General features: G+C 39.1%; 1 protein-coding gene across 2 annotated transcripts in view; it reads right to left on the reverse strand.

The window, feature by feature from the left end:
• Nucleotides 1–290: 290 nt before the first annotated feature.
• The window catches only part of cpt1cb (carnitine palmitoyltransferase 1Cb), a 56,661-nt gene continuing 32,429 nt past the window's right edge, over nt 291–24,522 (reverse strand). For both annotated transcript variants that reach the window (XM_031303763.2, XM_031303764.2), the window contains exons 10-19: nt 21,409–21,604; nt 17,733–17,921; nt 16,898–17,003; nt 16,118–16,234; nt 4,576–4,740; nt 4,070–4,198; nt 3,484–3,639; nt 3,240–3,353; nt 2,746–2,838; nt 291–756 (exon numbers count right to left, since the gene is read on the reverse strand). In XM_031303763.2, the coding sequence (XP_031159623.1) occupies nt 628–756; nt 2,746–2,838; nt 3,240–3,353; nt 3,484–3,639; nt 4,070–4,198; nt 4,576–4,740; nt 16,118–16,234; nt 16,898–17,003; nt 17,733–17,921; nt 21,409–21,604 (1,394 nt within the window). In that variant the 3' untranslated portion in view covers nt 291–627. The remainder of the gene's footprint in view (nt 757–2,745; nt 2,839–3,239; nt 3,354–3,483; nt 3,640–4,069; nt 4,199–4,575; nt 4,741–16,117; nt 16,235–16,897; nt 17,004–17,732; nt 17,922–21,408; nt 21,605–24,522) is intronic.

A 24,522-nucleotide genomic window follows, 5' to 3' on the forward strand; every position in this document is an offset into this window, starting at 1 on the left:
GGTCTCTTTCTCTAAGACCTTCCTTTCTAAGTATTGAACCTTTGCTTCCTCTTTCTTTAAAAATCGCCCATCATAGGTTTCATATTCTCAGAGAAAGAAGGCAAGGGAAGCATTTAGCATTCTCAAGTTGTCTAGCTGAATCTCTGATTGACGGGTCTCGTAAAATTACAAAAAATACAGAATACAAAAGTGTATGTATTAATGCGGAATAACAGCAAAATACATTTGTTAGTGCCCATTTAGGCTTTTGAACTGTATGGTTTTTTTTTTTTTTTTAAATGCAAATCATGTTGTCGATGAGCTTGGAAAAATAGTGCCACAGATTATCTGTCTAACATGACAGGGCTACTTGCGTCTTCAGTGTGCTTTGTTTTTTTTTTCTCTGTCTGAACGGGGCCTAAAAGCTGTTACCGTTATCTGAAAAAGGTGGGAGATGATTTAGGCTGGGATCTCCCTTTGATATTACTCCTTTAACTGACTTCTGTCCGTTTCATTTATGCGTGTAGGTCAGTCACATCACGGGTTGGGCTTTTTAAGATGACAAGTTCTAGATGATGGGGTTATACACTCAGCTCAGATGTCTTGAGGGGAATATTTGTCTGCGTGGTGAGCTGCTTTCTGCCATATTCAGAGGAGCTTCTTGGGCTGAGGCTGGGCTGTGCCTTTGGAGGACGAGGAGGTTTTGGTGTCAGCAGAGAGGAGAGTCATAACGTCTTGGAAAGCTTTACTTATCTGAGCTCCAAACCTGTGGGAGTCCTAAAAGGGATAAAATCAAAGTATTAAAAAGAAGGGTTTGGAAAAGGGAACAATATCTAAGATTATGGGTGGGAAATGAAAACCACATAAAGAGAAGGAGGGGGAGACAACAGGATGTGGAGAGAGAGGAGAAGTGGCTAAAGTATAAAGTATTATACAGTAGCTATATATATAGATATATGAGAGACTTTAAAAATATTTTGTAACTATGTATCTGCCAATAGTATTAATATTATCTTTTTTTGTAAACAAGGTTACATCCACACTACTACAGTTACCCTTTTTAAATGGCATTTTGAAATAAAAACAATCTCCATCCACACACGCGTTTAGGCTCCATATTAGAAATCATTTCTGTCCATTTTAACCCATCTGACAACACATCTCACATGACCAAACAACATACACTGGGCATGTGCATGCTGGAATAAACAGGAAGCAGACTGTCTGAGGTTACTCGGTGGTTGAAAATCACGGTGGTATACAGAAAATACTTTGAAGAAAGAACAACAATTGTGAAAATTAAGTGCAGGGATGTATTTGCATGCACAGACGACGAGGTGGAGCGGTTACTGAAACGCATGTAAGCCTACCTAACCGATAAGACTGACTGACTGACGTGCGTCAACCTTTTCAAAGGAAAAAAATTTAATTAAATAAAAAAATATTTGGGCATTTTAGGCCTTTATTTTTATAGGATAGCTGAAAACATGAAAGGGGAGCGAGAGGAGGAATGACACAGAGCTAAGGGCTGCAGGTCAGAGTCGAACCCGTGCCTGCTGCGTCAAAGAGTGAACCTCTATATATGGGCACATGCTCTTACAGGTGAGCTACCCAGACGCCCCAAATGTCTACTTTTAGAGGGGTTTGGAAACGCTCACGAGTAGTGAGGATGCGAGGCATAAACGTAGCATGTTGGTTTAAACCGAAAACTTATCAATGTGGATGTAGCCTAAGATGCATACAAAGTGGGACATTTTACAGTGTAAACACTTGTCACTACTCTCTGGAGTAAAAACTATTTAACGAAGACTCTTATTACATATCAACTGACATATACACCACTTCAATATATCTGCAAGGAGTTAATATATGATCTATTATGTCACTAGATACCACAGTAATAATGAGAATGTGAAAAGGGAAGTGAAAACGGACAGCAAAGTACTGCACAGTTTCCTCCTGTCCTGTCACATGCTTTGTGGTTTAAGAATGAATGAATGAATGAATGAATGAATGAATGAATGAACGAACGAACGGTGACGCAACCTTGCCTTATGCTTTGAAAACCTGTCTGGCTGCCTTGTTACCAACCAGTCTGGATAACATAATAGATCATACTGTATACTGTGCAATAAATAATCCATTGAAATTTCTGAGTGAGTAATCAGGCTAATTTCTAACGGACTCCTGCTACGCATGGAAGCATCGGACGTGCAAAACGGCCCCATGCTTCATAATAATGGGGAAGTTGGAAAAAGATGTAAAAATGTATGCCAAATGCTACGATGTGTGGGATCAATTTTCAGAATTAGTAAGTGTACTAAAAAAGAAAAAAAGTGGTCAGCGCAAATACAGGGAAGTTACAAATTGAGTAAGAGGCTTTCTTTCACCTCTCAATCAATTTGTAACTTCCTAGCATGTTTGGAAAGAACATGTAAATAAAAGGGGGTCAGTGGAAATATGCTAAGGAGTTAGAGATTGAGTAAGAGGTGAGAAACAGCATTATCTTTCGGTTTTCTGATGTCTGAACATCCCAGCAGGAATGAATATAGTAGAAACTGTATTGAAGTGCATTCAGTCTTTTCAAATTAGTTAGTATAATAACATGCAGGTAATACAAATGGAAATAACTGAAAAGCAAAAATGTACTTTAATATGTAGAAAATGAGAGAAAGGGTATTGACCCCCCCCCGTATGATTTAAAGTTTACTGTACAAAATGACCAATATCACATCCAAACATAAAAGTAACAGAGGCTTTACTTACAGTCTGACTGCAGGAGTATTTGGACGACACGTGGAAGTTGATCATATCCTCACCCACGATGATGTATGAAACCCCATAACCATCATCAGCAACCTGACATGAGCAGAGAGATTATAGGAGATCAGCATTCATACATCACACACCACCCACTGTCCCAAAATCTTTATCTAAAAAATATATTATTATTTATGATGGAAAAAAAAAAAAAAAGTCTTGAGTGCTCGGAAGTTCAAAACAAATCATGAAGGTGCTCTTTGGAAAGGGAACAAAAAAAGGCAGGAAAGGTACCCTTCTTGTGAAAAAATTAAAAAGCTTTTATTTAAATTGCTATTTCAAATCAAAGTCTTACATTAAAAATAGAACTGGGCAGCGACCCACGCGTATCGGCACAAAATGGCCTTCTTCATTTTGTGCCTTGGAGCGTTTTTTTCTCTTTTAACATTATTACTATTTATGTTCACATTTACAACTACAGGAGTGTGTGTGTCACTCACAGGTCCGAACCCTCCGCCCAGCGATATGAAGTCAGGGTAGTTCTTCAGGTCGAACAGCTCCATCTGCTGAACCGGGGTCTGACTGGTGGAGAGACGCCAAGGCTCAGACAAAACCTGGAAGAGCAAAAGAGGATAAGATAAGGAGGTGGGTATATTCTACCACATATCATATTCTGTCTAGTCACTGGGACAATCAGAAAAGACTAAAACAGCGAGATAACACTGAACAAAAGCAAAGGCTTACCTCTTTGAGGAAGGGGGAGTCCACCCCCAAGTATTTGGACACCACGTACAGACAGAAGAGGTGTCTGTCAATTCCAGCTCCAGTCATCGCCATTCGATAAAGATTCTGGTGCCTCTCTGAAGCCAGCCGGAAGAGATGCCTACATTGTTCCGCTTCCTGTAGAACCAAATCACACTTTTACTAACATCCCTGGAAATAGAATCACCTACAAATCACCCATACGCTTGAGATTTACCAGAAACGCAGCACAAAACAGACTTATGATAGTCTGAGCCAATATTAGAATGTCATCTTTACTACTACAATCGTTTTACTGTGACAATAGTGATTTTGTTCTGGAGTTCAGATGGATAATGGGGTCAGCATGATGAGTTAAAAACTTTGTCTGAGCTTTCGATTTTAAAGCTGTGGTTGGCAATTTGCTTTTGAAAAAAAAAAAAAAGAATTCTAGATAATCTTTTAGCATATTGTAATTCACGTGGTCAGAGAAAACCAGACTTCTGCACCTATCTTGGCTCTGTTTTCAGGCTTTAGAAAATGTAGCTGAAGACTTGAAAGAGCGCAGAATCAAGGAATGTATCAGTACCTCTCCATCCTCTAGAGCTTTGACAAAGGCACAGCTCTCGTTGGAGCAGGATCTCACAGTCTCCGTTCGGCCCTCCCTGAACAGACGGGTCATTGACGCCTCGTAAGTCAGACAGAAACCCCCACGATCCTGGGGGGAGGGGGAGGAGGAGGAGGAGGAGGAGGAGGAGGAGGAAGAAGGTGGTCATGGTTAGAGACCCAATGGAAGAAACAAGTCAGGCTTGTGGCTACGACCTAGAGCAAATGCTGGGGAACACAAATCTGTGCACATGTGTGAGTGTGATTTACTAAGTGTTAAAACCCAGTATGCTGTATGTGCCTGACCAGGGCGAACCTACTCAATCCTTCGTTTCACTGTGTGTTTCAGAACTGGCTGGTCAGCTCCAGCCACATATTGTTTTACAATCCAGTTCATGAAAATGCATGAATAAAATATATCTTTCTGCCACCATACCAACTCCATTCTACAGTGTGTGTGTTTTGAGTGTGTGCCTGTCAAAGCATTACCCTGTAGTATGCCAGCTGTAAGCTAATCTGTATGAATGCGTCGGGGCTGATTTTTAGCTTCTTGATCCGCCCTTTTCCGAAGTCTCTGAAGGGAAACACATGGCAGTCCACATCATCTGCCAGCGCCTGGGCAACGGCCAGGGAGCTGCACACCTGAGCCTGAACCTGACACACAGAGAGAGCGAAAGAGAATGAACAAGTGGTACAAAGGTGATCATTTGGACTTTCACTGACATTGCATGTAGAAATTGTTACTAGGCAGTTGAGGGTAACGACATTTGAACAACAAATCTAATAAGAGCGTGAAAGTGACTTTAGCCAAGCATGAGACAACGGTGCAGTTCTTTCAAATTAAGAGGTTTCAAGTTCATTATTGTCTTATGCACAACAATTATAGAGAAGCATTCATTGGCAATGAAAATCTTAGACTTCCATCCAACAGTGGTCATCACATTTGTATAAAAAAGAAAAAGTTAACTTAAAAGTTAAAATATCGGGATAAAATATAAATATATTAAAATATAACATAAACAATGTATATTTGTGGTAGATAGGAAAACAGTTATTGCAAAATGAATAAACAAGAAGAGTGTAAACAAGAATATAGTGCAATTAGCTTAAAGGGCCACCGTTCATAAGCACAGCCTCACAGAGTTGCTAGCATGGCTGTTGACTCTTTTATTCATTTATTATTAAAATTTGTTTGATATCACTGAGATTTCTGTAAAATAAAAAAGGTGAAGTCATCTGTTATTCATTCCTTTTGCACTTCAAAACCGAGAATTCCATAAAAAAACAAAATAAAAAAAAAATACCTGACCCTCGAATTGTGTGAACCTTTGTAATATTAAATCAGTCACTAATTGTGTTTCGTTCTGGTATCTGTGTGATTGTCTCTTAAATCAGCCTGCTTACAGCTTTGTAGGAGTAATATTCCGGCACTTTTCAAGCACTTTCAAGGTACCTAAATCAAAAACTTGAATTTCTGAATAAATATGCCTAGAGTGAAGTGCAAGTTGCCTGCCATTAGTCACTCTTTGTATGTCAACTGTGATTTGCACTTCAAATAACACACATGACTCTAGGCAGAACTGGTCAGATACTTCAGAAATCTCCTTTACTTTAAAGATTAATCTTTGACTAGTATTACGTCCATACAGATGAAAAAAACCCTCTTTATTTGTTTGACAGATTAAAGATTGGCAAAGGGCATGCTGTGGTCAAGAAGTGGAGCCAGGAAACAGTGAAGTAAACAGGAATTGCCGTTTTAGAGACGACTGGCTCCTCTTTTAGATGTTGATTGGTAATGTTTACACACACACACCCAATACAAGACCAGAGGCCTGTACTACAAAGCAAGATTTGGCGTTAACGAGGTAAATTCAGGTTCAACCCAGGGTTTTGTGTATCACGGCGGTGGATCACTTGTTACCAGGTTCAATCGCCGTGGTAACTTATGCTGAACACCTAACCTGGTTGGGTGAAGGTTATGTTGGAGATTAGAGATCAACTGGTGTAAAAGCACCGCCTACTGACCAATCAATACTCGACTGATAACAGCATCACAGTTCTTAGAAGATCCGGTGGAGCTCGGTGTGCGGAGAAAGAGAGGTGCGCTCATAAAAGTTAAAACATTTAGAGACCGACAACCCCGTTAACATTCATATTTTTACGTATAGGCTATTTGTCTGCTTCTTGAGCCGTGTGTTGCCAATGCACACATCGGTTTGAATTATGTTTTTATATTTTTTTATTTTCACGATCGCTTTGTGTCTGTGTTCTTCATATTTATGTAGAATTATAGTTTGCTCTGAAATATGCGGCTCTGGTGCGTTATTATGGAACCCACGCAACCTTAGGCAAGGTAACATAACCCGATTTGATCAGGTCCTATCCCCTGACCAATCAGCTATCCTAACCTTAACCACTCAAGGTCAATGCCTAACCCCAACCAATCGAGCTGCTTCGTAGGGCGGGACTTGCCTAGAAGTTACGTGGGATCCATAATAAAGCGGCTCTGGTAGAGGTTTGTAAACCACTGCTGTGACACAAATTTAAGCGACTTTGAGTCCATGAAAAGCGCGATACAAATTAAATTTATTATTATTATTATTATTATTGGGGAATGCAGTTGTTAGGTTAGATACAATTGGGTAACTGAAATAAATCCAGGGCATGTTGATCTTGCTTCGTAGTACAGGCCTCAGGCAAGTCAAATTTTGCATTTGGAACAACCCAAACAAGGTGCTGGAAAATAGTGAATACACCTCCATTCATAATGCAGGAAATGGTTTAAGGGTAAGTGAAAGCCAATACAAACAGTGTGGGTGGAGGGAGCATTTCTGAGCTGACTTCCTCTATCTGCTTTTGGGTGGATGTGTGTGTGTATTGGTTCACAATACCAAACGTTAATACGTAAACATTAACAATACTAACCTGTAGATGTGTTTTATGAACACAACACGCACAGGCTGTTAAGAAATGTGATAACACTTGACATCAAACCCACATTAAGCAGCTCTGAGAAATGTGAGCCAATGTACACAGAGTCCGAGTCAGACTCAACGCTTATCAATGAACCTTTTGTGGTACGCTCAATCATCTTATCATTCACACATCTTGTAGGACACAAATAGCAACTCAGACACACATACTCATTCACTAGCAGTCGGTAAAATCAAACAAACCTGATGTGCTGTGACCGATGCGGCAATCTGACAAACACAGTGTGCGCTGCTATCTGAGCGAGGCCTGTAACAACCATTACATAATTGTCTTTTCCTTTTCTTTTTTTTTTTTTTTTTTTTTTTTTAATAGTTGGATTTCTTCGTTTAACTACAATTAATTGATAACATTAGCTAAGGTCTTAAGGCGTAAGACTGGTAATTGTTGATTTTGTTTAGATATCTCAAATTTTTAATATATAAGTGATTATTGGTCAGACTATATCTTTTTTCATTAGTTAGTTGTGGGCACTTGACCCTATACACGTTCATAGCAACAAAAATGACAAGGGGGGGATACAATTAGAAAATATGTTTTATGATAATAACGAGGCGTGGTTTACTTCATAGGCTGTGTATTTGTGCTATTACATTAGCTTGGTCACATGACAGTGATATAACCAGAAGATGTATCCTGGAAACTTTAATTTGTTTAAAGGTCCCATGGCATGAAAATTTCACTTTATGAGGTTTTTTAACATTAATATGAGTTCCCTTAGCCTGCCTATGGTCCCCCAGTGGCTAGAAATGGCGATAGATGTAAACCAAGCTCTAGGTATCCTGCTCTGCCTTTGAGAAAATGAAAGCTCAGATGGGCTGATCTGGAATCTTGCTGCTTATGAGGTCATAAGGAGGAAGGTTACCTCCCCTTTCTCAGCTTTGCCCGCCCAGAGAATTTGGCCCATCCATGAGAAAGAGAGAGACACCATGGCTTGCAAACAAGCAAAGCATGGCAGTTGGTCAAGGCCACACCCCCACCCTCCAACTTGCCCCCCCTCTCTCCTCCTCAATAGCATTTAAAGCTACAGACACAGAAATGTCACATCCTAAGGAAAGCTCATTGTGGGACTGGCTCTAGTGGCTGTAATTCTGCACCAAGGCTGAATTTCAGGAAAAAGAGGTCTATATAAAAGCATCCAAAAAGCAGCATGTCATAGGACCTTTAAATTTTTTTTTTTTTTTTTTTTTTTTTTTTTTAAATTTGACTGAAAGAGAATTAGATTGTAAATCCCAATTATTTCTGAGACAATTAATTGTACAGAAAAATTTTGAATTGTTTGAGCACAAATTCAGAACTGAGAGCAAACTGTTCTCTGGTCTTCTTCAATGTGCTGCATCAGTGCCTCACAAACTCGGTGTGCCCAAAAATAAAAGTAAATAAAAGTAAATAAATATACACATACACACCATCCAAGCCCTGGCATACAGAGCCGCAGCTATACCGTTACGATTGCTGATATATCGTGCATCGCTAGAAACTACTGTTGTGCTTGAATGACATGCGATACATAGAACTTTTAGCCTAATTGGGCGATGCAGTTTTGAGAAAGCCCCACGGGGAAGTAACACCTCAAACCCATTCAGCCACGCAGGCTTTTAGCACGTGTATTTTCTCTGTAGGGTCAACACTGTAAAAAAAATAAAAAAGCAAAAAGATGAGTACATGTTTGAAAAGATTCCATGCAATACATACAGTGCAATATGATGAGCGGGAAAAAGTAAACAGACAATGGTTAATGGAATTCAGTGAAGGGACTATCAGTCAAAATGAAAATGGTGTTCTGCTCCCGCTAATGCATGTCGCAAATGTTTTCCTTTTTTCAATAGGCATTTCAAATATGAAACTGTTGCAGAGGGGAATTCCTGCCCCTCCCCCTGAAAAATAAACTCAAATGCTTCAGCATCATGAGAACCACGGGACTTAGGTCACAGGAAACCACCTCACAGCTCAAGCCATATCAGAGTGGTGTTTGTTTCCTAAGTTAGGTCATGGATTAGCCATTACACTAGAGTCTAGTGCAGGGTTCATCAACTACATTTTTCCAAGGGCCAGAATTTTTCTAAGCAGACACTCCGGGGGCCAGACTTTCAAATAAAGAAAATAAAATGAATTTATACCTAATACGCCAATTCTTGTTCGAAATGTTCACTTTCTTGCTGAATTATTAACACAATTAACACATACTGTGTGATGTTAGCCATGTGACAAACAATTCATCCAATCCGCAAGTGAGACTGCAAACCAAAGCACACAGAATGCAGGCTGCCTAGTGTGAAGTTTGTAAAAATATAAATATTTTGTTGTGTGAATGATGTGCAGCCAAACATATTTTTTCTGTATTGTATATACATGTGTGCCCTTAGGGAAATGCTGTATTACCTGAGAGAACTGTTTTTTTCTATTTTTGTAAAATAAATTATCAAAATAAATTTAACTTGGTATGGAATGGTGAGGTAATGTCATTTCAGGGCAATAGTGTCAAAACGAAAGAAAAAAAAAAAAAAGGAATCGATTTTTGGAATTCTATGAATCGATTTTTTTGCACACCCCTAAAATAAATAAATAAAAAAAAAATATATATATATATAAAAAAAATATATATATATATAAAAAAAAAAATATATATATATATATATATATATATATATATATATATATATATATATATATAATATATATATATATATATATATATATATATATATATATTAGATTAAAAGGAACAACAAAAGCAAAGACTGCTACAGCTCCAGTCTGATTGTAGGGATCTTATTTCGGCACTGGACAGGGATTACTGGATTTGTGCCACACTACAGTTTGATTTTGTTTGGTTTCCATATTTGGAAATGGCACACTATAAAAGCCATGCTTTAGAATGGCTTATTCTACTGTCAGGAGTAAATAGAATATCACAAAAACATTTTAATGTCATCATGTTTACTAAAAGCTTTGATTACTAAAGGGTTTGCTTGGCTCCACAACATTATACAATAATGTTATATGAAGGAGAATGCATGAAACAGTTACAGAATCTAAACTATTTTTATTGTGCAAACTGCAAAGTAGTAAAATAAACTTAAATCGAATGAATACACTAGGGATGAACGATTAATTGCATTTGCAATTATATCGCGATATGTTAAAGCGCGATTTCCTAATCGCAAAGGCTGCGATTTGGTCACGTGACTCGCGAGAGCAAATCAGTCTGCACTCCACAGAGAAAGCATCAGCTTAGCACGCTAGAGCTATGCCGTACCTTGAGCAGATTTCAGTCATTCAAACAACTTTGAGTTGTAGTTTAAAACTTTTACAGCCATTTTAATAAAATGAAGGGTTTTATTCGGGCTTGAGTCCATACATGCAGTTAAGGGATACAGGCACGCAGAACTGAAGGCTCAGTCAGCAACGATTAGCTTTGATTAGCGGTTAGCTCCAGTTAGCTAGCAACGTTAGCGCAACCAAGTAATGTTAGAGCGACGGGCAACAACAGTGGCTAGGTGGCTTTTTAGAAACAATAAAAACTGCGGAACAACAGACGGCTCCTCTCTTGAATATACGTTGTTCTGGTGTACCTCCGGTCTTTCTTCATCCTCTAACTTTCTTTTCGGTTCTTGAATGTGCAGTAGCCTCTCCCAGTTTAACAGACTGTTATGCTACCTGGCTAGCTAGCAGCTCTAAGGGTACCCAACATGCCGTCCGGCGGTGTAAATTTGTAAATGTAAAATTATTAGTGTTAGAAATTGTTTAAGTCAAAATTGTTGTGTGCTATGGTGTTTTATCCTGTTAAAGAGATTTAGTTGTGGGTTATTAATTGCTGTGTTATAAAGTTACCATGAGTGAGAAGGATACGCAGTTAACAGGGGTCCCGTTCTCAATTCACTCGCAGATTACTTCGGCCATACCATTCTCTGCGGTATATGAAAAATTTATATCATACGGGAAATTAATACCGGTATGCGGTATAAACCGGTATACTGCCCAGCTCTAGTGGAAACGCACCTTTTTTTTTTATAGTTGACATTAACAGCATTCCATTTACAGTAGGTATAACAGTTGGATGACCCTGCAGGCCATGTCAGTTAGTATGGCTTACTGGCACAAATAAAAGGAAATGGAGAGACATGATAAATATTATCGGTTAGTTCGTTTTATGGGGATTACTTTAGACCAGGGGTCTTCAACGTTTTTTAAGCCAAGGACCCCTTAACTGTGAGAGACTGAGCAGGGACACCCTACTACATATACTGTATAACATTAAGTTGCAGTTATTAAACTGGGCCTACAATAACGTGTAGGGCAGCCTAAAGCCTTTATACATACTAGGGGTGCAAGATATATCGACTCAATATCGTTATCGCGATATCACGTTGTGCGATATTATACCGAAAGTCTCGTGATAATTATGCGATATTTTGTTTTATTTGTGAAGCGTTTCATCCCGCCCGACATGTACCCAAAGAGTATAGAAGTAACAAGAGGCGAAACTCAATAGAACGTTGTGTTGCATTCAGTCCAAGATGGCGGAGCTGCACTCAATACAATGTTCCATTGCAAGCTGCAGCACAATGTTCTATTGAGTTTTGCCTCTTGTTACGTCTATACTCTTTGATGCACCTCTCTGTAGCGTTGCATTTCCCCCCGACTCATTTCCTGGTTCACCTTCTCCATAAACAACATGAAATCAAGGAGAGGGTTACCATTTCCTGCTCCACATTTACCGCCGTGGTCAGAAAGAACAGGGGAGACACTTTGTTTCTCTCACTATAACTTTAGAGTGGCTACTCACTCCGAAGAAAACCGCTGTCACTCTCTCACTTCTTACTCCCTCCACCTGTTATGAACATGGGGTCATATTTTGTAATTTGTCTTTCACCCTGCACTGCATCAGTTGATCTCCTCTGAGTGTACAAAGGTAATGGAGAACAGGTGCGCACACCGGATTGGTCCAGCAGAGCTGATTGCTGTCTCGTGATTGGTCGCCTGGAGGACAGCAGCCATTTTAAGCCTCATCAGACAGGGGGCGTTTCTCAATCTGTGTTCTTCTATTGACTTGTGTTCTTGTGTCCCTGTGAAACGTCATCTTGTGTTGCCAAAGTACTGTCCCAATACACAAGTTCGCATTTCACCAAGAACAGTTCCCGGAAATGTTCTTGACACGCCCATTTTACAGAGGATGCTTTGGTTGGTAACTTGTATGAACTTCGCAGCACCCGTATCCCAACGACTGCCACCTGTATGAACGATTTCAGACCTGTAGCATTGACTTCTGTGATTATGAAGTGTTTTGAACAGCTTGTGAAGACATATATCAACAAAAGCATACCTGTCTCAACTGATCCATTACAATTTGCATACAGATCAAATAGAGCGGTGGATGACACTGTATCCTTGGCTTTACATACTGTGCTCCAACATCTAGAGGGCAGGGATAAGTATGTCAGGATGCTACTTGTTGATTATAGCAGTGCCTTTAATACTATTAGACCGTCCATTTTAATATCTAAGCTGTTAGACCTGGGCCTCTGCAATTCTATTTGCAGGTGGATACAGGACTTTCTAACAGGCCGCCCCCAGACAGAGTTGGCACCACATACTCAGCCTCTATAGTGCTAAACACTGGAGCACCTCAAGGCTGCTGTCTCAGTCCTCTATTATACCGTCTGTATACTTATGATTGTATTGCTAAACACCCCACTAATAGTATTGTGAAATTTGCAGACGATACTACTGTGATAGGAATCATTGACAGCAATAATGAAACTGCCTACAGAGATGAGGTGAGTAATTCGATCTTGTGGTGCAACAGAAATAATTTGTCTCTCAATGTGGGGAAAACTAAGGAGGTCATCATAGATTTTAGAAAGAACAAACCCACACATACACCTGTCCTTATTAACAACTCTCACTCAAATCTCTCCTTCCATATCAGCTGTGCCATTAAGAAGGCACATCAGAGGCTTTATTTTCTGAGGTGTCTTAAAGCAGCCATATTATGTTCATAATTGTATTTTAAGGTTGTACCAGAATAGGTTTACATGGTTTAATTTTCAAAAAACACCATATTTTTGTTGTACTGCACCGCTCTCTCTCACTGCTGCAGATCCTCTTTTCAGCTGGTCTCTGTTTTAGCTACAGAGTGAGACCTCTTTTCTTCTTCTGTACTATCTTTGATTGCACTGCACATGCCCAGTAGCTCAGATGTAGATTATGTCAGCTAGCTAGCTCCATAGACAGTAAAAGAAAGGCTGTTTCTACAACTTCGGTCAGTTACAAGGCAGGATTAGCTGGGAGACTTCTAAATGAGGGCGCACATGTAAGTAGTTCTTTTGTAGATTATGGTGAACTTGTGTGTGTTGTAGCAGTGCTTTGCTACTGAGAACGAGGTAGCATGCTAGCGTTAGCATGCTAGCGTTAGCATGCTAACGCTACGAGCTAATGGTTGCGGTTAGCCTGCTCGTTTCGGCTTGTGACGTCACAAGCCGTGCCGATTTTGAACAGCTCACCTAGAGACTGAAGACAGGACACATTCAGAAACCGTATCTCACTCTAAACAGCATGGGTGGATTTTTTTCAAAGTTTGTATGTGTGTGGAAGCACCAGAGACACAACATAACACCCCAAATCCCAGAAAAAGTGATTTTTTCATAATATGGGCACTTTAAGAAATATGGTATATGGTAACATTCTACAAAATTTTTACCGCTGTACAATTGAGAGTATACTGACAGGCAACATTGTAGTGTGGTTTGGCAGGGCTACTTCACATGACCTTAATCTTCTGACAAAAGTAGTCAAGACTGCATCTAAAATCATGGGGGTTCCACTTGAATCGCTCCAACACATTTACTGGAAACGCAGCACTAAGAAGGCACGAGGTATTATGCAGGATTCTAGTCATCCTGCATACAATCTCTTCTCCCACCTTCCACCAGGGAGACGTTTGCAGAGTATCCCAACGCGCACAACACGTTTTAGGGATAGTTTTTACCCCCAGGTAGTAAGGTTATTGAATGATAGCACAACAGGAAGGAGGGCTGTAGTCTGAATTTAGTCACTTATGTATATTGTGTTTGGATATTCCTAGATGTTTTAAATGTTATTATGTTTTTAAAATTGTTATTGACTGGTGCTGAGAGAATGCCAAGGCACATTGTATTTCATTGCTGTGGTACTTCGTACTAATATGCATATGATAATAAACATGAACTTTAACATTCATTTCGGCATTCAATGATGGTCGGGTTTCCGGTACATAGACAGACCAAAAACGGGACAATTTTAACAATTTTCGCCATCTTATTCATCACTAAATTCACTTCTGAGAAAATTTTAGGCGAGAAATGAACAGTTTAGATTTCGAATATTGGCAGTCTTGCGAAAATCTTTGCCGAATTGACAATTTGCTCCAAAGTTTTTGGAGTTGAGGAGCTCCATGAAGTGAGGCGACAGCCAGCTTGCGCCTGCCCCGGCCACTAGCTCGTTGCTCGGCCATGGCTCAGAGACCCATGTCCAACCAGTAAAACATGACCTGTTCTGTAGATAGTAGTTATAAATCTATTTTGATGCGTTTTCCCATAACTTTGGTAATTTTACATATGTTTAAAAATATCAAAATTAATATCAATATCGCAATATTCATTATCGATATTGCAATATCACATTTTTTCAATATCGTGCACCCCTAATACATACCCTTTTTCCATGTAATACTAAGCTATTAAAATAGGCTAATTGTTGGCATGATTTTATAAATAATGTTTTAATGTTAAACATACATGTGGCCCAGTGAATCCTTAGGATTAACTGTATCTGTGGATGGCTACCTTAGTGACTACCTTACCTATAGGCCAGTAAGCCTATCATCAGTGGGGGATATATATTTGCTAATAATATGTTAGATTCATGTTAAGGCTTTTTAATTTTGGAAAAAACTTAAAAAAATTAACAATAATTTGGAACCCCCCCACCCCCCTGCATTGACTCTGAGGGGTCTCGGAACCCCAGTTGAAGATCCCTGCTTTAGACTGTATGGATCTATAAACTGTAGGTACACAGACCAACACCATTATCAGAAGTAATAGATAAAATAAAAAATAAAACATAATATAAAAACAATTTGACTTTTTAACAATATACTGTATTGGTCGTGCGATTTTCTCAGAAGTTCCACAACAAGGTGAAATGGGTTATTGTTCTATGTCACACGTGTCAAACTCAAGGCCCGAGGGCCAAATCCGGCCCCTCGCAGGTTTTGATCCGGCCGGCATTTCAATTTTGGTTCACAATAAATTCAGGTCCACCTAGTTTTTGTCGCTTTGTCCAAAGTTTTTGGTGTTTTTTTCCGACATTTTTGACGCCTTTTACGGCGGTTTATGAGCTTTTTCCAATGCTTTAGGCACTTTATTTTAACGTTTTGGATGCTTTACTCAATGTTTTGCCACTTTTTCGGAAGTTTTTGTCGCTTTTTACAATGTTTTTGTCACTTTTTCAGACAATTTTGACGCTTTTTTGGGCCTTTTTCCAACTTTTTTGTCGCTCTTCTCAGCGTATTTGTCGCTGGCTGAGGAACCTTTTTGCCGCACTTTTTTGCCTCTTTATGAGGCCCAAAATGTAAGTGAGAAGACTACAGTATATGAGACATGCAATAATACAGTCAAAATATTTGACTTTTTCTCTTAAATATACACGTCAATAATCTCTACATGTCTGGCCCTTGATGTGATTCTCATTTTCCAGTCTGGCCCTCAGGGAAATTGAGTTTGACCACCCTGTTCTATGTGAAGAATGCGGTTGCATGCTATCTGTTGTCAGACATGTTCGACCGTGTTGGTTTCATTGGCAGCCCTGCGTGGTCTATGGGCGTGTGTGTGCTTGTACAGGCAGATAGGAGTAGGAGAATGAATACCATTCAGGCATGTTCATTGCAACGTACGATAAGATCTCAACCGAGGTATGCCGGCACCCGAGTGTCAGGTTGTGATAACTAGTGAGTAAGGGCACAATGTTTGAACACATCTGAACAGACAAGTGTTTGTACCTCTGAGGGGATGTCCCAGACCAGCCTCTGGGGTAGGGGTAGTGAGCGGTCCACCTCGCCTTTGCAGTGCCCGTCCTCAGAGTAGCCCAGCTGGAAGGCATCTGTGGCCAGGGTGAACTGGGGAAGGAAAGAGCAGTGGTGGAATGTAACTAAGTACATTTAGTCAAGTACTGTACTTAAGTACAAATTTGTACAAATCAATACTTCATTCACCTATACTTTTCATTGTTGGAATGACAAGCATGGACCTCACTGGCAGAAGTATACAGATTAATGACATTGTGAAAGTGTTTTACAGCATTTTCAGTGGTGGTATAATGATGCTAAGCAGCAACAGCTGTGTGACAGCTGCAGTGTCACCATCATCTGGGATGCTTTTTCTCCCAATATTCATTTCCTAGTCCTCCTCCTCTAAACACAGACATTTCTCGGAAACGGGTCTCTCACTGCCAATACCAAGTGAGGACTTCCACTAATGAGAAACAGAGTGTAATGGATAAATGCTAGTACATTTTAAATTTAAAAGCATTTGTACAATCCATTGTATATCAACATAATCTTACTTTACTTAACTTTGTATTTCTTGCACTTTAGCTATGTTACTTTATACACTTATTGACCAGTTTTTTTTCTTACCCTTATTTTTTGCCTTAAAGTTGACTGTGCGCAACTGCAACTTAACAATTTCCCTGAGTGGATCAATAAAGTATTCTGATTCTGATAGTAAGCTGTCAAATTCAATTCAATTTGAGAAACAAACAGAAGCCTTCAAACACCCACCTCCCAAAGGTGAGCCACTGTCGGTGCATCAGCCCAGGAGTGCTCAGCATTTAGTCCACTTTTCCCGTTCTTGTAGATCACAATGGAGAAAGATTTATCAAACCACCTGAGGGACGACAGAAGAAAAATGGAGATATGGCTGAAATGTGAGAAAATATTACCTGTATGCACAAAAGAAAAACAGCTAGGGATTTAAGAAATTGACAAAGAAATGTGTACTAATTTATTCAAATAGTTGGCTGCAATGGATTTCAACAATAACAATTTCTCAACAACTTGTGCAGATTAGTGGCCACACAAGGCACGACATCTTTATGCAAATTGGCCCCTAAGAGTCTACAGCCACGCTCGCTGCTCTGTGAGGATGTGAGATGCATCAGCATGCTCACAATGACACAATGCTTTCACTTTCACAACTCTGCACTGGAGTTTAAGGGGAATCCTGCCATAAATACTTTTGGGATAATTCTGCCAATGTGGGTATTTTTCAAAAAAACACAATGTTTTTAATTTATAAAAAAAAAAAAAAAAAAAAAAAAAAAAGACAAGGTGTACTGCCTGTCTGCCAATAGTTTAATTCATCATAAATATCGATTTCCTTTATTAAATTATCTTCAGGCATATAAAAAAGGAGTTGTAGATTGATTACTGAGAAAAGTTCATAATTTCTAAAGAGATACCATTTAGTATTACAAGGTGTTAGTTTGGAATTCAAAAGTAGTGCTGAAGAGATACCAGTGGAACGAGATAACATAACATAGCTCTGGTTGCGATCTCAAGGCCCCAAATGGTTTCTTAACACCCATCTAGTTTCTTTCCTGTATGTCCTCCTCACCTATCATAACATTTCCCATGCAGTATGGACTTGGCATAACGGTCCAAGTTCCCTGCTGGATCCTCTCCCCTCATGCCTTGCTCTTCATCGTCCAAGGTTACGAAGAAGGCCGCCCTCTCGATGGAATCCAGTGATCGCTTATTGATGCCGGAGCTGAAGTACTGCTTCCTCATCTGAGACCAAGGAACCCTAGATCACAAAAGAAACCACATTTCTCAATTGCCCAAACAGCACAGGATACAGAAAGAGTGTTAAGAAAACAGGAAGTTCATGGAAGAGGAAACTGCAGATGTCCTTTTTATGATTAAGATGATGGATTGAACTTTGAGGGCAGAGTTATTCGGCCTTGTTTAAAGAAGGAGCTGAATACAACACTGCATCCTCCCTTTGACATGATAATGTGTCCACACAACTGGCAAGACAATCTAAGAAGACTTGACATGTTCCAAATATAGAATCATTTTGCGATCAACTGGAGTGAAGTTTGCACACTGTCATGTTTGTTCAAAAAATACTCATGGAAAACTGCAGTGTGGCAAAAAAGAAATATATCTTTTTAAAGATTTGCATATAAACCCCGTTACGACGTTTGCTATGACGTTGCTAGTGTTGTTTTCGTCAACGAAAATTATGACGAAATATCGTCGTCAACGAGCCTTTATCACGTGACGAAAACGAGACGCAACATAAATGCTGGTCATGCTACGATGACTATAATTAAATGTATAATGCAAGATTGTTGACGAATAAAAACGAGACTAAATGTGGTTTACAAAATAAAAACTATGCTAAAATGTCTCTTCATTTCCGTTGACCAAAACGAGACGAGACGAAATGTTATAATGTTATTTTGTCTCATTATTTTGCAGTATTTTTGTTTCCTGTGTCTTGCTTCAGGGGCGGCATCATGTCGCACTGCGCGGACGCAGGCAACGTTACTTCCTCAAGCCCCACTCATGGCATTATTCAGAAGAAGCAGCGGTGAGTTAGAGAGTGAGACGAGCGTAAACGACAACAGACAAAATGAAGTCTGACACAGAAAGGGACAGATGGCCGGCCAGCCGGGGTTCGTCTTTGGGAGAAAAAGAAGGAACGACATTTGAAAAGAAAGAATTTGAGGTTAAGTCAAGACATTAACGTAACGTTACTTTCTATTTTAGAAAGCTCATGCCAACTCTGTGGTTAATGGGTCTCATTTTAACGTTAGCTTTAAACGTTAGCCACCGGAGCTGAAAACGACTGAGACAAACGTGTGTGACTACCGTGTGTGTGTGTGTATATTTGTTTGTGAGAGAGCGTAAAGTGGGTTAACGTGTGTGTGTGTGTGTGTGTGTGTGTGTGTGTGTGTGTGTGTGTGTGTGTGTGAGTGAGTGAGTGAGTGAGTGAGTGAGTGAGTGAGTGAGTGAGAGAGAGAGAGAGAGAGAGAGAGTGTAAAGTGGGTTCTTAGTTCCTACCTGACTGACTGACTGACTGACTACTACTACGAAGCATCCCTTGTTGGCCAAATACTGTAGCTAGTTTTGTCATTCACATAGCAATCACACTGAACTGAATTTGGCATCAACAACATGACTTTGAATACTTTATTCTAGACCAATACATACATTTAAAACAAATGGTATTGGCATTAACATGCCTCCCGAGACTACTGCTTAGACTACTTCTGTTTTGATTATGTAGACTTTTTTTTTCTTTTACGGACAGTCAAGTCACTCACTCAGAGGTTGATTTACATTGGTAAAAAGCAAAGCAAGGATTTATGCTACTTAATATTTACAACAGTTAGATCTGTCCTGACATTGTATCTATTTCTGTGCTAGATTCCAGAAATAGCACCAGTGAAGCAAGTCCCACCCAAGAAGATGGACAAGCCAACTAGTGCTCAGGATTTCTTTGCCACAAGGAGGTACAACTTGAATGTATTAATTTTTCTGGAATGGATGTATTCTTGCGTCTATAAGGTAACAATAATATAATAAGATAACCTTGTTTGAAATGGGTTTGGCTAAAAGAATTTTTTAGTTTTGTCTATACTACTAGGTACGTATACTATGTTGACTGGGTTAAATAGAATTACATTACTAAAAAGACTAAAATACAATTTTCATTGACTAAAACTAGACTAAATGTCATCAGTTTTCGTCGACTAAAACTGGACGAAAATAGTCATGGATAATTCTGACTAGTGCTGGGCGATATGGAAAAAATCAAATATCACGATATTTATTACCAAATACCTCGATATCGATACCGCAACGATATTGTAGTGTTGACTATTGGTGCTTTCACAAAATATTTACACAATGATATTTTTGATAAATAATAATCAGTAATGTAGATATAATGGCTAAGTGGGTAAAGGCAAATAATAGAACAGTTACAACAGTCTGGTAAGTTCAGAAAACTTACAACTGTAATTTATTGTAATGCAGCCTTTAAAACCAGGAAAAGACACCACTAATGCCATATTATGATGTTACGATATCCAAAATCTATGATATCTAGTTTCATATCACGATATCGATATATTGCCCAGCTCTAATTCTGACTATAATAAGACTAAAATGCCCAGACTTTTAGTCGACTGAAACTTGACTAGACTAAAAAGAGTAAAAACGTGACTAAAACTAATAAAAACTAAAATGACAGCTTGACACAAAGACAAACTAAAATTAAAACAGGCCGCCAAAAACAACACTAGACGTGGCTCCAGGGATGGTAATGTCAGTCGGCTGGTCCATTCACCCCTTTGGTGTACAGACATTTATGGTCCCCAGATGATGAATCCTATAGACTTTAGTGATTCCCTGACTTTTTTCATCTATTGCATGAAATATCAAACAGTGAAAAACACAATATCCCACAGTCGTAATTTTCAAATTGTTTTGGTAAATTTATTTCTCACATTTGAGACGCTGGACCCAGCAAATTTCTTATTTTTGCTAGATAAATGAGGTAAGAGGAGACCTTTGAATATGCTTTCATGAGATTTAAAAACCCAAAAGCTCTGCTTTTGTTTTATACAGAGGAATCCTACTATTCACGCAAGCACATAATACTTATACTTACAAAAATATGATGTTATAAATCAGCAATATATAATATCAGGTTGTTTTTGTTTGTTTTACAGCAATGCAGCTACCAGCTACTGATGACAACCGACCACAGGAGATATTTTTAGCTATAACAATTTAAGTTATATATACTTTAGTAAAACTATAGTTGTTAACACCCCTATGAGTAAGCTTCAAATCTCCGCAAGTGGAACAAATACAGAAACAAATGGTTGCCTGGATAGTAGAACTTCAGTCTACAAGCAGATCATGATTTAGAAAAAAAAAAAAAAAGAGGGTGGAAACTTTTACTAAGCACCCAAGCAAGCATGCAATTTCATCAAAGTGTAACATTTGTTTCCTTTGATGTCATTCTGGAGAAGATTTTAGACACCATATGTCATTGATTTGGATTGTTGCAATAATAAACGTGCATAAAGCGAGCATATTTGTCTGCTCCCATGTTGCTAAGAGCATTCAAAACTTGAAATATCCCTTTTAAAGTACATTTAGAAAAGATAAAAAAAAATGGGCGACTAATCGCGAGTTAACTATGGATAATCATGTGATTAATCGTGAATGAATATTTTAATCGATGGCAGCCCTAATTTTATCAGTCCTACCTGTCTCCAGCAGTAAGAGCTCCCAGTTTCTCCTCTCCAGGTTGCGGGGGAGAAGGGTCATCCAGTATCCTCTGGATCTGGTGCTCAATCTCCCTGGGCGACAGCAGCCGGCCTGCCGTGTACACCCACAGGCGGAAAAAGCGACCCTTGTGATACACTGCCACAAACTCACTGTCCTGCCAGTGCTGGAGGACATCTGCCAAGGAAAGGAGGATTATTCCACTGGCAGATCAGTCATTTCCATCATCTGCTTCATTTTATCCAACAATGAATCTTGTTTTCCAATGTAAGTAAGAAAAGTGTATTTATGTAGCACTTATCACAGACAGAATAAATACTGTACAGTGTACATTAAAACAAAGCACAATAAATCACAATAAATCGTAGTAAAACACAAAAGCCGTAAGACAAAGTAATAGCAATAAAAGGGAGTTTTTCCTCGCCACTGTCGCAATAGCCACTGCTAATGCTTGCTCTTGGGGGAACTATTGGAATTGTTGGGGCTTTATAGAGTGTGGTCTAGACCTACTCTATCTGTAAAGTGTCTCGAGATAACTCTTGTTATGATTTGATACTATAAATAAAATTGAATTGAAATTGAATTGAATTAATAGAGTCAACAATGTGGCTAAATGAACTGACTAAAAAGATGCGTCTTTAGCTGCTTTTTAAAGATTACGACAGATGCAGTCACTCGTAAAGCGTTCCACAGTCTAGGAGCGATTGTTTCAATAGCTTGGTCACCTTTAGTTTTCAGCTTAGTATGGAGAACAGCCAGTAAGCCTCGATTTGAGGATCTCAAAGATCTGCTGAAAACACAAGTGCAGCAGATCACTAATGTCGGCCGGTGCCTAGTCTATGTATAGCCACGCGTTCCACTTCCAGGATTGCTCCGTTGTCGCGGGAAATTCCGCTGGATAGCCCTCTTTTTGGCCAGATGTCCGTTACCTTCCCCTTTCTTTATGTTGGAATTCTTAACTCTGGTGGATTTCTGAGGACTATGGTTAACTGCTCCTCAGATCTCTGCAGGATAAATCCAGACAGCTAGCTAGACTATCTGTCCAATCTGAGTTTTTTGTTGCACGTCTAAAACAACTTTTGAACGTACACATGTTGCACCAAAACAAGTTCCTTCCCAAGACAGCACCGGGGCTCTGTCCGGTCCTAAGACGATTGTGATTGGTTTAAAGAAATGCCAATAAACCAGAGCATGTTCTTCTCCTATCCCGGAATACTGTGTGGACTAGCCAGACCCTCCTCCGCAGCACTGTGGAGGAAGGTCTGGCAATGACAGACTAGCCGGTGATTACAAGAATCTTGAAGTGGATCCTGAATTTAACCGGTAGCCAGTGCAAAGTAACCTGACTCCGCCAGATGGATTGCTTCGCATTTGCTCGGCATATCCATCTGGGAACTTTCCGTTGGAGAACTTTTGGGAAGGGGCGAAAATACTGGTTAGCTGATTGGATAAACCATCTGTCTATCACCACCTATGTTGGTGATAGATGGGCCAAATCAACCAATCAGATCAACAATATCGGGAGAAGAGTAAAAACATCTTTTCCTTAGAGAAAAGCCTCCAGTGCCGTTTTTTGCTCTTCTTTTAATGAAGGAATACTTTCTAATTCGGATAAAACTTGCACGATAGCTACGCTCATCTCATCCGTGGAAGCCGCCACGTTGTTTAGACTGAACAGTCGCTCGTTGCGTCACACCTAAACCCGCCTCAAAACCAACGCTGATTGGTCGGTCGTTTGGCGAACGGCTCCAAATTTTCTCTGTCTCAAGATGCCAGACTGATCTGCGAGTGGAAAACTGGAGCTCGCGAGATCAGGACAGTCTCACGAGGCTAAGTGCAAAGAGGCCAGGATAGGTTGTAATGTGACATGACCTCCCTCACCTTGTCAGCAGCCTAGGTCTAAAGTCACACCAAGATTTCAGTAAGATGAGATATACGGGTCAATGACGTGACGCCCATTTTTTTTGTGTCTATAAAAAGGTTAAATTAAATTTAAATACATTCAATTTAAAAAAAAAAAACAGACAAACAAATTACGTCAATACATACTTTTTTAGAGGCCATATTTTAAGTGGTGTAACCGTCAAAACTTTAGCTTGCTTAAAAAGGTCAAATTGCCTAATAAAAGATCCCATAAACTACTTTGGCATTAACCTAAATTAAAAGGTTATTATTAGGGCTGTCAATCGATTAAAAAAATTAATCTAATTAATTACATACTCTGTTAATTATGTATGCGATTAATTTCGATTAATTAATTAATTACAGTGCCTGAACCGATACTTTTTAAGAAAGTAAAAAAAGAAAAGAAAAAAAAAGGGTACTAAACAACAGCCGGTGACATTAAAGAACGGCTTGTTTATTGCTAAGGCCATATGGTCAAAATTAAATGATTTAATAATAAGGAAGAAGATTTTTACAAGTAAATGTTCCAATTAATGATCCAGGCAGCACATTCTCGTCTCCCTCCTTCATTTTACAGTTAATGGTGGCTAGAACAGCTCCGGGTCAAACCTCAATATGGAATGGATTAATCTGCGTTATTTTTTTTAACGCGTTATTTTTTCTCAGATTAATTAATCGAAATGAACGCGTTATTTTGACAGCCCTAGTTATTATACGTATTTACAATACATTTTAAAATTATGCTTATATTTATTTTAATAATTTAGGGAATCCTGTCAGTCATGCTAACTTCCTGAAATGTCAGGTGGTGTAACCACCATTCAAGGTGCCATTTTGTTAAAATCAGCAAGAAGACCACATGACAGGAAGTTACATCAGAGAAAAGGACCCCTGATCAGTATAACTGCTGCACCACAATGTTAGTAACTCTGTGATAAATGTAAGTTAATAAGACATTTTTATGGTAAGTTCAGTTCTTTGGTTAACATGTCAAATGGTATAACCCAAGTAAAACATGGAAAAACATTCTTTTGACTAAAAATTTGTATTTAGTGTAAAAATGATGTTTGATTATTTACACCAAGGCAATATGGTGATATATGTGTCCATTAGAATGCCTGAATTAGATTTTAAATTGAAATGTTACTATTTGTATGTGTTTATTGTTTGTATTTTTTTTAAAGTGGTCA

The sequence above is a fragment of the Sander lucioperca genome, chromosome 17, assembly GCF_008315115.2.
Source record: "Sander lucioperca isolate FBNREF2018 chromosome 17, SLUC_FBN_1.2, whole genome shotgun sequence".
Classification (NCBI taxonomy): domain Eukaryota; kingdom Metazoa; phylum Chordata; class Actinopteri; order Perciformes; family Percidae; genus Sander; species Sander lucioperca.